At 34.1% G+C, this 17,540-nt stretch overlaps 1 protein-coding gene across 2 annotated transcripts in view; it reads left to right on the plus strand.

Annotated features, from left to right (window-relative positions):
• KANSL1L (KAT8 regulatory NSL complex subunit 1 like) overlaps positions 1-17,540 on the plus strand; it is a 156,232-nt gene that overhangs the window by 25,978 nt on the left and 112,714 nt on the right. For both annotated transcript variants that reach the window (XM_051983632.1, XM_051983631.1), the window contains exon 2: positions 12,092-12,233. In XM_051983632.1, the coding sequence (XP_051839592.1) occupies positions 12,092-12,233 (142 nt within the window). The remainder of the gene's footprint in view (positions 1-12,091; positions 12,234-17,540) is intronic.

Below are 17,540 nucleotides of genomic sequence, written 5' to 3' on the forward strand. Positions count from 1 at the left end.
GAATAAAATAGCTCCTTATACTTAAATTTCATTTTCATTCGTTGTCAATTAACCCTTTTCATTTTCAGTACTGTTAATTTAGTTTTCTAATTGCTTTTCAAAAAAAATCAAATTAACCAATGATTTATCTATTTTATTTTTCTTCCAAAAAATCTGCATCAAACAAATTTTTGGTTGGTTGTCTATTGTCATTATCTTTCATGAAATTATTGTTTCTATAATTTGTTCTTTGACCTACTCAGTCTTCCTAGTGTTGTCTTTTTCCAAGTCTCATAACTCATTTGGAGTGGGAAAACTTGAAGCTAAAGTCAGAGACTTTGTGCTGTGTGACAGTATTATTAGAGTTGGAAAAAACTGGAACTAGTATCTTAGGACTGGATCCTGACTTATCCCTTCCCACTATTTCCCCCACTTTCCTCCTCCTTGTTCTTTGCCTGCTGCTCCACTATCACTGATTAGGTACTTGGCTGTCATATTGAAGATGAAAGTGAACTAGCATTTTGATATCATACAGAGTTGAGTGAATATTCCAAGTTTGGGGTGTCTTTTGGGGTGGTGGTGGAGGTGGGTGGAAAAATTACACAATTATACAACGAGCAGTTAGTTTCTTTATTAATGTCCTAAATTGAGTTTTAAATCATGTCCTAAATCCTAGATATTATTTTCTAAATCATTTCATTGTTTACTATATAATTTGTCATATAGGAAGATTCAATTATAAGATCCTCTAAAGCCATTTAAAATATAACATCTAATTCTTCATGAATCAAATATAGCTGTATTTTGTGTATCAAAACATTTTAAACTGTTTATTCATGTGGAAATCACAGAAGTTTCACTGATAATTATTCACTTATTCAATTATTCAACTCTGTGTTGCTGTACACATCAGGCATTTTTCATGGGGATTATTTCATTATAGCATTAATTAACTCTAATATACTACTGATAAAAGACAAACTTTTAATTTTTAAATCTGTATTTCACTCAGATCAGTGAGTGCTATTTTATAATATTATTTGTAAAATTAATATCAGAAATAATATGAAGTACTCTGTGTAAGATATATTTTGGATGTTCCTCATTCTATACCTTCTCAGAGTGGCTACTGAGCTGATGTTCCTGGGGAGGAGACCTTTAATCTGAATTCACTCTCTGTTATTGTACTCTCAGTTCTTTATAATTGAAGTGATAATGACCTTCCCACCATCATGGTACCCTGGAAAGTTGTGCACCTAATGACCAAATATATTTGCAATTGGTACTCTCTAATTCTATTATTTCAGAGTTGCTATCTCCGGGGATCAAAGTCTCCTTTCCTGTTATCTTTCTGTTTCCACTCATTCCCAATACAACTGATTCCAACTACTTCCCAGTCTCTTTTCCCCTCTGTGGAATTCCTGCTTAGTCATTAATAAATTTTCTTTCATCAATTTTTTTTTTACACTTTCAAACTGAAACCTTTCTTCAAAAGACATTGAATTAAAGCTACCCTCTTAATTACCTTTTCTCATAATGAATTATGCCAAGAGAAGTTAGCATTTTTTATTCCATAGTGCCAATTTAAAATCCTTCCTCTGCCAACATTGTCCAATAAATTTTTTCTTTGAGATTTCCTTTATTTTTTTGTAATTGTCCAGATCTATTATAACCCTGGCCTTACTGTCACTTTGTCTTATTTCTCAAGCCTTTATATAGTCTTTCTTTACATTCCAGCTTGTGACTTCATTCTTGGAGACTTCAATATACTTTTTAAAAATAATGTTCAATAATACTTCTTTTTTTTTTTTTTTTGTTGAGGCAGTGGGGTTAAATGACTTGCCTAGGGTCACATAGCTAGGGAAGTGTTAAGTGTCGGAGGGCAGATTTGAACTCAGGTCCTCCTGACTTCTGGGCTGGTGCTTTATCCACTGTGCCATGTAGCTGCCCTAACTTCAATATACTCTTAACTGGTTTCCCAAATTATCAACTTTCCTAATTTCCATAACATAAAACTTCACTTTACCTCAGCTAACCATAGAAATAGTTTTAACTCTCACTACCATCCATAACTGTCATATATGTGATTTTGAAGTTTGAAATTTTATTCTGGGATCACAATTTCCTGTTCCTCATGCCATTGCTTTTTATTTCTTCTTCCCCCTATCCAGTCACTAATTCCTTCATTCTGTTATTGTACTAGTCTTATTATCCATGCTCTCACCTTACTTTTCCTCCTTTAACAACTATAAACTGTTTTCTATCCTTGATTCTCACCTTATATACCACTGTTCACTCTTGCTGATCTTTAAACCATTGCTGTCATTTGCTTTTTTTGCTCATGCTTCAGAGACGTTTAAAATTCCAGAAGGAAGTTATTCCACTAGATTGACAATGCTAACTGCAAATTCATGTTATCTAGCCTCAACTGGTACCTCACTGACACAAACTAATGCTCTCTAATGACTCTACCCTACTCTTTTCATTCAGACTTTTTCTCTTCAAACCACCAGTATCCACCTCTATCTACCTCTTTCAAGATGTTTTTGCATTCTATTTTAATGAGAAAAGAGTCCATCCCCCTTGAAATTACTTTTTTCCTAAGCCGTATTTTAAATCCCTTCTACTTCTCCCCTTTCTTATTCTCCATTACTTCTGTCTCAGAGGAAGAATTAGAACTTCCTTTTTTGTCAAAAAAAAATGTCCTCAATTTCATCTTTTCATCTTATTGATCATTCCTCATGTCTTATCTTTAGTTTTCTTTTATCTACTGGCCCTTTGTTTCCTACAAACATGTTCAGATCTACTTAATCCTTAAAAAAGCTTCACTTGCTTCTGTAGTCCCCTCATTAATCACACTGAGTTAACGCCCTGCTATAAGTATCTTGCTTCAAGGATATTTTTCTCAGAGTTCCCCAATATCTGCGATCCTCTACAGACTTCTCCCTTAGTGGTCTCTCGCTGAGATTAAATGACTGCAAAATCTGCATATCAACCTCTAATCTCTATTGCAAAACTATATGATTTTACATCATTTACTGCCTAGTGGGAATATTTTGAATATTCAAATTTAGACATCTTCAAAGTAGTATTTATCCTTCCCTTTAAAACTTATCTCTAAATTTTCTTATTTCTGAAAGGGCAATAGCATCCTCATTACCCAGATTTGCAACCTTGGAGTTATCATTGATTATTCCCTTTCTCCCTAACTTTCCTTATGCAATTTGTTGCAAAGGTTTTTGTCTTTTGTATTTCACAGCATTTTCTTAATTTACACTATTACAGTTTTATTTCAGTTGCTCAACACTATTTTGCTACAAAAGCCTCCTAACTGTTCTTGCTTCTCTTTTCTCTCCAATATATTTTCCAGTCAGCTGCTAAAGTACTAAAATAAAAATTTTTTTAACTAGGCTTTTAAGGCACTATACAAATTGGTTCCAGATGACCTTTGTGGGCTTATCTCACATTCTCTGTACCAGTCAATTTGATATATTTGCTGGTCGGTGATGTCCATATTCAGTTTTTAGATCTTCTTCAAATTGTTCTTCATGCTTCCCTGGCTAATGGACTGAGAGGAAGAGTAAATACTCCTTGCTTCTCTCTCCCTCTTTAGAATATCACTAAGCAATTTATCTTCACAGGTCTTTTTACATATGGAAGAGTAGTTTATTTTTTATGCTATTTAGCTCCACAGGGTATAAAAGTCAAAGCAATGAATATTCATTGGGAGGAAAAGATATAATGCTAAAGAATGGGCTATCTCAGGGAGATAGGTTTTCTCTCAGAGACTTTCAAAAGAAAGAGGATATATACTTGGGTATACTATATATGTCATGGGTATGTTATATATGTCATGTGGTAAGATTTTATGTTCTTTCAAATCTCTTTCACTTCTGAGATTCTGTACTTCTTCCAAGTCCTACTTACTATCACTGTTGTAGTGAGCTCACATGTAATTAATTACCTTCCTCCATACTGATGTTATAATCCTCTCTCAATAACCCAGGAATTTTAATTGTAAAGGGGACAAGTCAGTTTTGAATTAAAGATGTCTAGTCCTATTAACAGCTAGCTATTTTATACTGTCAAAACTTGTCTTTCTTCATTTGTCAGGAGCTGAAATGAAGGGCAAGTTATTATGCCATATGCCTTTATTTCAGAGCCCTAGAAATCAATAATATATCAGTTCATAATTACAAGGACTACTTAACATATAGGATACTAACAAAGAGAACATTTGAACTACAATAAACACTGGATAGGGAGACAATTAGGTGGCTCAGGGAATAGAGCACTGAGCTAGGACTAAGAAAGACCTGAGTTCAAATCCAAACTCAGACATTCACTAGCTGTGTGACCCTGAGAAAATCACTTTTGTTTGCTTTAATTTACTGGATGTGGAAATGGCAAACAACTCCACTCCATTATCTTTGCCAAAAAAAAAAAAAATCTATATAGAATCATGAAACAACATGACACAACAGAAGGACTGAAGAATAGGATTTCAACAAGCTAGAGTTGGAGAATTGGATGAGTAAAAAGAATTATGATTAGCTAATTTGAAATGTGTTTAGGTGTGAATAGTCCAGTTTGATTAGGACATAGTAAAATACAAAAGTAGAATGATGCAACATCAATGAGAAAGTTAGCTTTCATTCTCTGTTGACTATCTTGAATGTAATTTTATTTGATAAGAAATAGGGAACTCTTGAAGTCTTTTAACCTGAAATGATTCTTTGAGAACAGTCAACTCTATTCATTCTACTAATAAGGAATATTTGAGGTCAGTAAAGGGTGTTAAAGTAACAGGCTAATTCTTTAGTGTAGTGATATTGGAGAAATTTGTTTTTCTATGGTTATTTAAAGCAGGGTTTCTTAAAGTTTTTTCACTCATGACCCCTTTTCACCCAAGAAATTTTTATATAACTGCTACTATATAGATATATAAAAGTAAATCATAAATATTATAAATCATAATAATTTCATGCCCTCACATTCAGTTATGAGATCCCATATGGGGTTGAGACCCACAGTCTATTTAATAAGCTGAAATTTAATCTTTTTAAGCACTTAAAATCAAATTGACATTTTGTGTTTCTCTTACCATTATACTCTAAGAAACCTTAAGATGTCAATTACATGTGTAAAAAGATGGAAACTTAAGATTCTTTATATTTGTATTCATATGTTCACTGAAGTCTTTGATGCATGAAGATTATCTACAAAATACTAAAGATCTAAATGAAAAAATACAGTTACTCATTTAGCCTACTTAATGATAATGTCCAAATGATTAATAACTCTTATTTTTATCTGTGTATGCTGACATCATGTAAATATGTAGCAAATATCAGGGTTTTTAAATGTAATTCTATGGTCTTTCTGGGATTTCTTCTGGCAATGAAGTGGGAAGTGACAATTGATTGACTGTAGAGATGTAGTATTCTGAATGACTTTGTTTTTCATGAAGAAAAAAATTTCATGTTTAGACTAGATTCATCCACCTTTTCTCTCGGATTGAATTATTTCTACTAATAACAATCACATTTTATTATTCTCTGAACTTCAGTTTTCTCCTTTGTAAAATGAGGATGATAATATTAGTCTCTATTTCATGACATCACATGGAATACTAATGTTGTGTAAAGCACTTGGCAAACCTTAAAATGCCATATGAATGCAAAGTATGATTTTTATTAATAATGTTGTTATGTACTCTATACTTAAGCCAAACTAAACTACTTCTAGAGTATCCTTTCCTTAGAAGGAAATTTTCTTTACATTTTCATTCCTTTTTATATAGTTACAATGATCTATTTTGCATTATACTTACTTGGGTCCTTGTCTTATTCCCTTTACTAAAGTATAAGATACTTAAGTATAAGGGATCACCTTCTATTTATATTTCTATCTCTTTCAATATTTGGCACATTCTTTTTTAAAAAAATTTTTTTATTTACAAGTTATATGTATGGGTAATTTTACAGCATTGACAATTGCCAAACCTTTTGTTCCAATTTTTCCCCTCCTTCCCCCCATCCCCTCCCCTAGATGGCAGGATGACCAGTACATGTTAAATATATTAAAGTATAAATTAGATACACAATAAGTATACATGACCAAACCGTTATTTTGCTATGCAAAAAGAATCAGACTCTGTAATATTGTACAATTAGCCTGTAAAGGAAATCCAAAATGCAGGGAAGCAAAAATATAGGGAGTGGGAATTCAATGTAATGGTTCTTATGGTTCTTAGTCATCTCCCAGAGTTCTTTCACTGGGCGTAGCTGGTTCAGTTCATTACTGCTCCATTGGAACTGATTTGGTTCATCTCATTGCTGAAGATGGCCAGCTCTATCAGAATTGTTGATCATCATATAGTATTGTTGTTGAAGTATATAGTGATTTCCTGGCCCTGCTCGTTTCACTCAGCATCAATATATGTAAGTCTCTCCAGGCCTTTCTGAAATCATCCTGTTGGTCATTTCTTACCAAACAATAATATTCCATAATATTCATATACTACAATTTATTCAGCCATTCTGCAATTGATAGGCATCTACTCAGTTTCCAGTTTGTAGCCACTACAAACAGAGCTGCCACAAACATTCGTGCACATGCAGATCCCTTTCCCTTCTTTAGTATCTCTTTGGGGGGGTATAAGCCTAGTAGTAACACTGCTGGATCAAAGGGTATGCCCAGTTTGATAACTTTTTGAGCAAAGTTCCAAATTGCTCTCCAGAATGGCTGGATGTGTTCACAATTCCACCAACAATGTATTAGTGTCCCTGTTTTCCCACATCCCCTCCAACATTCCGCATTATCTTTCCCTGATATTCTAGCCAGTCTGATAGGTGTGTAGTAGTATCTCAGAGTTGTCTTAATTTGCATTTCTCTGATTAATAATGACTTGGAGCATCTTTTCATATGGCTAGAAATAGTTTAAATTTCTTCATCTGAAAATTGTCAGTTCATATCCTTTGACCATTTATCAATTGGAGAATGGCTTGATTTCTTACAAATTAGAGTCAATTCTCTATATATTTTGGAAATGAGTCCTTTGTCAGAACCTTTAACTGTAAAAATATTTTCCCAGTTTATTGCTTCCCTTCTAATCTTGTCTGCATTAGTTTTGTTTGTATAAAAACTTTTTAGTTTGATATAATCAAAATTTTCTATTTTGTGGCACATTCTTTGTGAGAAATAGCCACTAAATAAATAATTGTAGAACTTTCTGTCATGATTGAATCGACACTGAGGAGAATAATAAAAATCATCTTATCTCAATTTAACATTAAATATAAGAAGCATTATAATTATTTTTAAGAGACATTCTATGTCAGACACGCAAGCATTTAATAACAGAAGATAAAGATTAGAGATCCTTGATATATAAGGACTTTATAAGTTGCTCTCCAGTGTCTAGTCTCCCTTTACATGACTAAACTTGTTATCCTTGTAAGACATTGCAGGAATATGCACTTCTCACCTTGCTTCCTGCAATAGCTTCCTGCTGAGTCTACCATCCATGAATCTCCTCACTCCTTTCTATTCTCCATTGAGCCTCCACAGTGGTATTATTTAAGTGCTGATGTCCATAATGGCTCCCTGTCATCTTCAGGATCAACTACAGACTCTCTTTCTTGAGCATGCAAAATTCATAACCTAACATCCCCTTACTTTTTCAGTCTCACATCTTAGACCTTGCGATATATATTTCAATTCAGGGCCATGGCTTCCTAGGAACAAGTCACTCCATCTCTTGATTTTAGGCATTTTCTCTAGCTCAATATTTGAAATTTCCCCTATACCTACAGTGTTCTTCTTCCTCATCTCTACTTCCTGCTCAGCTTCTCTGGCTTCTCTAGTGGTACATAAAAATCCCATCTTTTATAGGAAATCTTTCCCAAGCTCTCTTAAGTCTAGTCATCTGACAGTAGTAATAGCAATTGCTCCCTGGGCACTCAACCTGCCAATATGAACAGAGGTTGGGAAATAGTGCTCTTCTGCTTCTCCTCCTTTCTTCCTTTTGTACAGCTCTTCCTCACTCAGATCCAATTCATGTGCAAATTAAGGTAATCACATACATTTTATCATTAGTTCTCTTTGAGAATAAAGGATGAACAAGCCTATTGCCTTCCCACTATTAATTACAGTGTTTGTACATATTTCTTTGCTTCTTGTCTCCCCCATTAGATTGTAAACTCGTTCAGGAAGAGGACTATCTTTTACTTTTCTTTGTATCCTTTGCTCTTAGGATGGTGTTTGGGCTAAGCACCCCATACTAAGTGCTTAATAAATGCTTATTGACTGACTGAAATAGATGACAGAGTAAATTCTTTAAAGGGCATTCATAGTCCCCTTTCTCTTTGTAGCTAACCCACAAGTCTTTTTCTGATGAGAACACCACCGTCCTTGGAGTCAGCCTTGATTTGGCCCTCTCTCTATTTTTCTTCTTCTAATCCAATCATTTGCCAAGCCTTGTCAATTTTTCCTCTTTCAATATCTCTTACATCTGTCCCCATCTCTCTGTTCATCTAGCCTCTACCCTGGTTAAAGCCATGATCATCTCTCCTTAAAAGGACCTTAATATTTTAAAGTCCTTTATAGGTCGATGCCAAATTAGCTTTACAGATTTATTTTATAATGTTTCTTTTTACATACTTTACACTATAGGTCAACTAACTGTTTTTTGAACTCAATATGCCTTCTTCATGTCTTTGTATAAATTGAGCATCCCTGTCTCCTTCCCCTTTTCTCCATATGTCTAGGATGAAATTCTTTTTTTCCCCTCTACCTCTTAGAATTCCTCACTTCCTTCAAGATTTAGCTTAGGTGTCACATTTTACAGCAAGATTTTAAAATTTTCCTCCAACTATTAGCATTCTCCCACCCCAAATACTTATTTACTTAGGTATATGTTGTATTCTCTCAAGTAAGACTATAAACTCCTCAGTCAGTCAGTATTAAGGACCTGCCATATGCCAGGCATCTCTACAAATGCTGGGTGCTAAGAATACAAATACAATGAATAAACTAATTTTTTACTTTCATGCTGCTTACCTTCTAATGGGGAGACAATAAAAACATCATTTTAAAGAAAATTAATATAAATGAATGCAAAATAGTTAAATGCAAGCTACAGGCTAGGTTGAGAGTGACAGATCCAACTATTGAGGGGAACAGAGTAGAAATTTAGGTAGAGGTACAAGGTGTTTGCATTCCTTGAAGGCAAAGACCCTTTCAGTTTTATGTTTGCATCCCCAGTACCGAGCCTATAGTAGTAGTTGGTTATTGAATGTTTGTTGATTTATTAATATAAAATTTAAGCTCTCCAAATCAATGTGGAATCAATTTTTTTCCAAAGAAATTGTTTGTACTTTTTGTCCAGCTTGATTGAGTATCATTAGAGTATAATGTAGAGTATATGCATATGTAATGCCCACTGCTTCCACTAAATCATATGTCTGACTTAGTTGTTAAACCCTAAGGAATCATGAATGTAAAAAAATTACTTAAGATTTGCCTGCTAATAAGTATCAAGAGGATTGTCATGTGTGTACATGTACATTTGATAAAGTCAATTTTTAAAATCCTCAGTATAAAAATAAAGGTATGAGTAATATGGCAGCTAGGTAGTGCAGTGATAAAGTGCCAAGCTTAGAGTCTTCCTGACTCATCTTCATTTCAAATCTTGCCTTAGACACTTAATAACTGTATGACCCTGGACAAGTTATTTAACCCTGTTTGCTTCAATTCCCCATTGGTAAAATGAGCCAGAGAAGGAAATAGCAAGCCATTCTAATAACTTTGCCAAGAAAACTCCTAATGAGGTCAGAAAGAGTAGAATGATGGAATAACCACAAAGCCTTACCATTAGGACTCCCTTTTAGGGGACAGTTAGATGGGAGAGTAGACAGAGTAGGGCCTAGAGTTTGAAAGGCCTGAGTTCAAATCCAGATTCAAACACTAGCTGTATGACCCTGGACAAGTAACTTAACTCTATTAGCTTCAGTTTGTTCATCTATAAAATGAGCCAAAGAAGAAAATGACAAACCCACTTTATTATCTTTGCCAAGAAAACCCCAAATGGGGTCATGAAGAATTGAACCTGACTGAAAACTACTGAACAGTAGTAACAGCCTGTGAATACAAACTTAAAAAAAAAATAGTCTTCTGTTTAGTACCCATGAGATTATTATATTTGACAATCAGCTAGCCATTTTATGAGGGCCAAATGACATTTCATCTTTGGTAAATTTATGGTAGCATTTTAAATATATTGAAAGAAATCTTAAGTTTTAGTATTCAAAATTGTGGGAACCTTCTGATGTCTCTTTTGGTACAGAATCCTCAAATTTATTATCAGCTCATTTTGATAGAAATAAAACATATTAAGTTTAGCAGAGTTATGCCATCTTTATTACTCTATCAATTATTAGGAACCACATATATATGTATGTAGTATTATAGCATTTCGAGAGCACAAAAGAACAAAAGACAGGTATAAACTTATAATATTAAAATATTTTCTATATAAGAAAAATTTTTACACAAGTATGATAGGATATAGAAATGCAATAAGTCTTAGAGAACAGTCAAACCTCTTTATTCTATTCGTTATACTAATACGGAAAGCCCAGAGTGCTAAAATATCTTGTTGAATTAAAGTATTTTCTGTGTACTAAATCAGTGTACTTTTCATTCTATCATGTGCTTCATATCCATCTGCTTATTTAAATTCTTGAGAGAAAATAATCATTTTATTGTATGTTATTTTCATATACTTTCTTTGCATCTATTTCCATGTAGAAGCTGTTAGATGACTGAATGGATAGAGCACTGGCCTGGGAGTCAGGATAGAGCACAGGCCAGGGAGTTCAAATCCAGCTTCAGATACTTGACACTTAACTAGCTATGTGACCCTGGGCAAGTCAGTTAATCTCTGTTTGCCTCAATGCATTGGGGAAAGAAATGCCAAGTTACTCTCCAAGCAAACATCATGGATAATATTGACATGCTGTGGTCCATAGGATCACAAATAGTTGGACTTGCCTGAATGATGATAAAAACATCTCCATATAACAGATACCGCTTATGACAAAGTAATTAGATTGGACAGAATTGGATTCTTGCTGAGTCTCTGATAATAATATTTTGTCAAATAGCTGTTCTCTTTCCCCACACCAACCATTTTACAAAAAGTACTTTAAAAAATTCACCAAATCTAGAAATCATCTACTATTATTAATGATAATGATAGCAAAAAGGTATAGAAGAAGAAATCTTTCCCCAAGTTTAGTATACTTATCTTCACTGGCTTTTTTTAATTAAGAAGGGACCGGATTTGAATTATTTCATTTCTAAGAACTGATATTTCTAACATATTTTGTATCGATCGATTTCATCAACAAAGAAATACAAAGGTCCTAGAGAGACTCTTATAAAGGGATTTAATCAGTAGTAGTTAATAAGACTTTATATAAACATTTGGATTTGGAAGCAGAGGAGAGTTAACCACTTACTGTGTATGTTTTAGTAGTCAATCATTTAGTAGTATGCATTGTACAACAGGGTCACTGAGATTCCTTCAAATCTAAATATGATGATTCTGAGTTTTGATAGCAAAATGATAGTTTGAATCTTCAGACTTATTCTGCTTAATATCTTAGTTAACTAAAAATTTTTTTTACTTGAAAATATATACAGAAGAAGTTACTTTATCTTGCTAAAAACTATTTGGATATAATGTAAGTTAAATCATATGCTTTTGAAAACTAATAAACAGCAAAAGACTGTGCCTGTTTTCTGTTCTCTTCTGTTTTTCTTCTCAGATATTCCTCTTTAGCATTTAAAAAAGAGGTTTATGCTACTTTTGTACTTAAGAAAATTATATTTTATGGAATGCTAAAAATACAGTGCTTTTAGACTTTTAAGGGGGAGCTGGGAAGAAAACTAAATCTTTGTTTATGTGGTGTAGTCAATTTTGATGAATGAAAGTTTTTTTTAAAGGAAATTTAGAATTAATGATAAAAGTAAGATAGTAAAGCTATCTTTATAAAAACATAGTTGTATTTTTTCATTGGCTAATTTTGTTCTATCTTGTTCACAGTAACTATAGTACTGAATGGAAGTGGCTTGTAGACAGAGCTAGAGTTGGCAGCCGCTGGACATGGCTTCAGGCCCAGATTTCGGAGCTAGAATACAAAATCCAACAACTAACTGACATTCACAGACAGATACGTGCCACCAAGGTATTGTCTATATGCTCAAAAATGGGCTCTTTTAAATGATTAATCTTTTGTTTATACAAAGAATAATTCATAGAAAAAAACGATTAACTGAAGTACTATTAAGGAATTTTATAAAAATTGAAATTTTAGTAGGTTTTTGAAACTTAATGTTGTAATGTAATAATGTAAATTTAAATTTTGTATATTTTTTTCCTATAGAAGTTTCTTGTTATCCTTTCTGAATTATTATTTCTTCATTTGATTCTATTTAGTTGAATTAGTAAGCATTTTAATGTTGTTCGTGTCTATTTTGTTGTTTAGTTTAGGAAGTTATTTGTGGAAAAATTGTACTGAATATATTTTACTAAACTAGGTCCCTAAATTTTTTTTCCAACAAAAACAATAGCTTAAAAACAATCAACTTAAAGGGTAATACGCTTTGATATACTATTTTCAGTGTTGAATTTAGAAAAGTGTTCATTTAAAATTTTTAGCAACTGACAGTTTCCTTGACAACAAAGCATTTCCATCTGGAGATACAGCTGACATCTCAAAATTTAAAAGCCGAATGGCATTGTTTGTGTTTTTATATATCTTAAAATATATAATTTCCTTAGATACAAAGTCAACAAACCAATCTTATTTAATCTTTCCCTCCTAAACTTGTTCCTCCTTATGACATCTCTATTTCTGTTTTGTTTTTTTTCCCATTGAATTTTCCTTGGTAGAATCCTTGGAATGATCTTGAACTTTCAGCTCACCTCATGTTCTAATAGTTATTAAGTCTTCATGTATTTATCAAACCTCTACTTTTTTTCTTGATTTCCTACTACCAATACATGATTATAATCTCCTAAGACTGTTCTTCTGATTATTGAAGCATCCTCCTAATACTTCTTTATCCGTTCCTTCTCCCCTGTCCAATCTTCTTCATATTATTTCCATCCAATCTTTCATATCACTGTCAGAATAATTTCTTTTCTTGTATCTCTATATAATCTTGTCATTCCCCTATTTAGAATTTTCAGTGACACTCTACTATTTGTCAAGAAAACTCCAGTACCTTTGCCTAGATTTCTGGATCTTGCTATAAAAGTCTGGTATTGCCAGATTTATTTCATATGACTCCTCTGTAGCTAATCTCTACTGAGAGGAGATGAGCTATTCTCTGCTCTCTGAACATACCTTATCTATTGTCTTTGTGTTCGTAATGTCATTTGTGCCTGAAATGTCTTCCCTTTTTTCTGGTCCTAACTATCCTTTGAAATTCAATTCACCAGTCACCTTCTCCATGATGGCCCCAGATGATAATGACCTTTCCCCTTTAATGTCATATAGCATTTTGTTTTATAATTCTCTAAGCTACCTAAAATGAAATATTGTATATAGTATTTACAAACTTGTGTATTATTCCCCCCACTGTAAGCTCTATGACAGCAAATATTATGTTTTATCTAAGCTTTGTATCTGCTCTAATGGTTAGAACAATGATAAATAAACGTTTGTTGAATGAATGAATAATTCTCTGACTGTGCTTTGCATGTATAGGAAGGAAAATTTGATCAAAGAGTACATAAAATATTACTTAAAATCTTTTTTAAAAAAATCATTTCTTAGGGACAGCTAGGTGGCACAGTGGTTAGAGCACCAGCCCTGAAGTCAGGAGGACCTAAGTTCAAATCTGGCCTCACAAGACTTCTTAGTTATGTGACCTTGGGCAAGTCACTTAACCCCAATTGCCTCAGCAGAAAAACAAAAACAAAAAAATCATTTGTTAAGAAAAATGTCTACACACTTCGGAAGTATCTTTTATGAATGTCAGTTACTTAGACGTGAATTGTAATAGTTTGAAATAATGGCATAAAATGAAAAGGACTGAGTCTCCCATGAAAAAGGTAGGAGTTCATCCAGATAGAAGAGAATTCCTTGAATTATTAAGTCTGCGTAGGACACGAGGTCTTTGCTGTTCCCTAATTTTCACACACACACACACACACACACACACACACACACACACACGCACACACGCACACACATGCACATACATACACATCTATAATATGTAATCAATCACAAGAGTTATAGTTAAGAGGAGAGTAACCATTTGACTAAGGAATCCTGAAGTCATGCTATAGAATAAGTCTTCTTAGTTTGTAGTCCTTGAACTTGTTTTAAAATTATATTTCTTCTCTCCAATTGGTTTCCATTATGATTCTATCTGTTTTATTTTAAGCACTTAAGATATAGTCCTAAGAAGGGATCATTAGGCTTCACCAGACCACTTCCAGAGGGAGATCACTACACAAGAAAGGGGAAGCCTTCCTGCCATGAAGGAGCTAATGCTCTTTAGCCTGTAAGAAGAGATAGAGGGGAAATTGTGATAGTTGTCTTCAAATAGCTGAAGAGCACTGGTGCAGAAGGCTTACAGTGCTTATACCAAGAGGCTAAATCTAGGGTGAGTGGGTAGAAGTTGCACAGAGGCAGATTTAGAAATTGTCACAGAATTAAAAACTATATTCAGTTCAGCAGGTCACATTGCTCAAAGCTTTATTAAAACAACTGGTCAGCTGGAGGAAAAATGTTTCTTTTGGAATTGGCTTCTACTCATAACAGATCTAAGAGAAAAACACTGCATAGAGGAGGACATCCTTTAAATTGAGACTTTTTTAAAAATTGTAGTTAGAATATTATTGGGTTATGGGAAGAAAGTAAAGAAATTTATAGAGATGATGGATTACTCTTAAGGGCCACCTAGGGGATCAGGCCACCTTCACCAACTGATTATCAGCTTCCTGGATAAAGAAGAATATAAAAGCTAATAGAATATGGACTAGAATATGTGTTTCCTCATTTCAAGCCTAAGGAAAATGAAAGAGTTGGTTTTAAAATGGAAGTACGTAAACTAAACTGGCTTCCTACAGTTTGATATGAAGAAAAAAATCTCAACAATTTTAGCTCACTAAAAATGGATTGGACTGTTTGGTGTAGTGTAGGTAATCGTTGTTGTGTATATTATAGGGGGAGTTGTTGGTCACACATGGATTGGCCTCTGTGGCCTCTGAAGTCAGTCAGTATTTATTAAGTCTCTGCTATAGATCAAGCTGTGTGCTAAGCATCAAAGAATACAGGGAAAGACAAAAAACAGTCCCTACTCCCAAAGAATTTAATAGTCCTATGGGACAGGAGAAGGAGCAAATAAATGTGTACCAAGAGGTTGTGTCCAGGATAACTTAGAAGTGATCACCAGAATGACTTAAGAGGAATTGGAGAAGGCTTCCCTGTAAGAGCTAGGATTTCATTGAGGACTTGAAGGAAGCCAGGGAAGCCAGAGGTGGAATTGACAAGGGTAAGCATTCCAAGTAGGAAGATGCCAGCTAGAGGCAGTGCCTGGAGCTGAGATGGAACAACTTGTTTCTGGAACATCAAGGAAGCCAATATCATTGCATTGAAGATTATGTGATAGAGTGTAAGACTGGAAAAGGGGAGTAAAAGTTAAGTTCTGAAAGACTTTGGATTTTGTATTGGATCCTGGAGATGATAAGGAGTCTTTGAAGTTTATTGAGAATGAGGACGACATCAGCACTTGAGGAAAATCACTTTGGAGGATGGACTAGAGTGGGAAATTGGTGGCTGGAAGACCTATGGAGGGCTACTGGAGTTAACAAGATATTCACTGAGAACAGCCTACACTAGAGTGTGGTAGCAGTATCAGAGGAGAGAAAGAAGCACATTTCCTTAGAAATCTGTGTTTTTATTATATAACTATGCACCATATTGATGAAATAAATATTTATTGAATCATTTTTTATTGTTGATTTTGAAAGATGTGAGATTTCATTGAGATTCCATGATTTTGAAATGGACTTCTTTCTGTTAATAACTTTTTCGATATGATTATCCTAGCCATCTTCTTTACTCTTTGATGCCACAATTCATAGAATTATTGAAACTCCTCCTCCCTCAAGAGCTTTTTTTGTAGGTTATAGTTACTGATATTTACTACACTAGAAATTAAAACATATAAGTTGTTATAAAAATAGTTTTGACCTCACAGACTCTCAGAAAGGGGTTTGGGAACTTATCCTTCTTTCGGGTTCATAGGTTTGAGGTCCAATGCCCAAATGTGTCCCCTTCTTAAAAAGTCTTTACTTAACTCTTCTATCCCTCAGAGGCTATTGTCCTGTGTCTCTTACCTTTTATTGCCAAATATAGAGGGAAAAAAATCATCTCCACTCCCAAGTTCTAGTTCCTTAATGCCCTCTCACTTCTCACTTCCTTACAGTTAAATCCTTTGTAAACGCACCCTCCCCCCACCTTATTCTATTGACATTGTTAACTACTGTCTCTTTCTAAATAATTCCTTCTTTGTGCTTTGTTTCCTTGAAACTACATTTTATGGTTGTCCTTTGAACTGTCTGATGCTTCTTTTTGAATGGCAGCTAAATGGTAAAGTAGATTGAGCACCAAGGCTGGAGTCAGGAAGACTCATCTTCTTGAGCTCAGATATGGCTTCAGACATTTAACAGTTGTGTGACTCTTGGCAAGTCACTTAACCTGTTTGGCTTAGTTTTTTTTATCTGTAAAATGTGGATAGTAATAGCACCTTCTTCCCAGGGTTGTTGTGAGGATAAAGTGCCTGGTACATAGTAAGTTAAATAGTAAGTAAATGTTAGTAGTTCTTATTGTTGTTCACTAGATTCTTTGCTAGAAAATCATCCAATTCTTGCCCTCTTTTTTCCCTCTGTGAATGTTTTGGATATTTCCTCTTCTTAAGTATCATCTTGTTTCAGATGACTCCTAAAGCTGTGTGTTCAAGCCATAATTTTGATCCTTAATTCAAGTTATTCGTCATCGATTGCCTATTGAATATATCCTTTTTGACATTCCCTTGGCACATAAAACTTAACATATCCAGAATAGAACTCGTGTCTTTCCCCTTATAAACCTTCTCTTTTCTGTTTCTGTCTAGGTCCTGATGAGTCAGTTTTGACATTTTTTCCTCTCTAATCATTCACTCACTCTTATTCTGTCCCCACAAAATCTGTTTTATTTGTTTTTGCACAGCAAAAAACCCCGATAAATTTGGACACTGAAGATCTAGGTTTCAAATCTGTGGCTTGAATTTTACTTACCTGCAAAATTAGGGGGTTAGATTAAATAGGCTCTGGTGTCTCTTCCAATTCCAATTTTAATTCTGGTACTATGAAAGATAATATGATCCCTTTCTTTCCCTTATAGAACCATTGCTCTAATTTAGTCCCTCGTTACCTCTGTTTAGTTTACCTGTTGTTTAGTCCTCTGTGATAGTGTCTAAATCAGTTTCTCTAT

Source organism: Antechinus flavipes, chromosome 3 (assembly GCF_016432865.1).
Source record: "Antechinus flavipes isolate AdamAnt ecotype Samford, QLD, Australia chromosome 3, AdamAnt_v2, whole genome shotgun sequence".
Taxonomy (NCBI): Eukaryota; Metazoa; Chordata; class Mammalia; order Dasyuromorphia; family Dasyuridae; genus Antechinus; species Antechinus flavipes.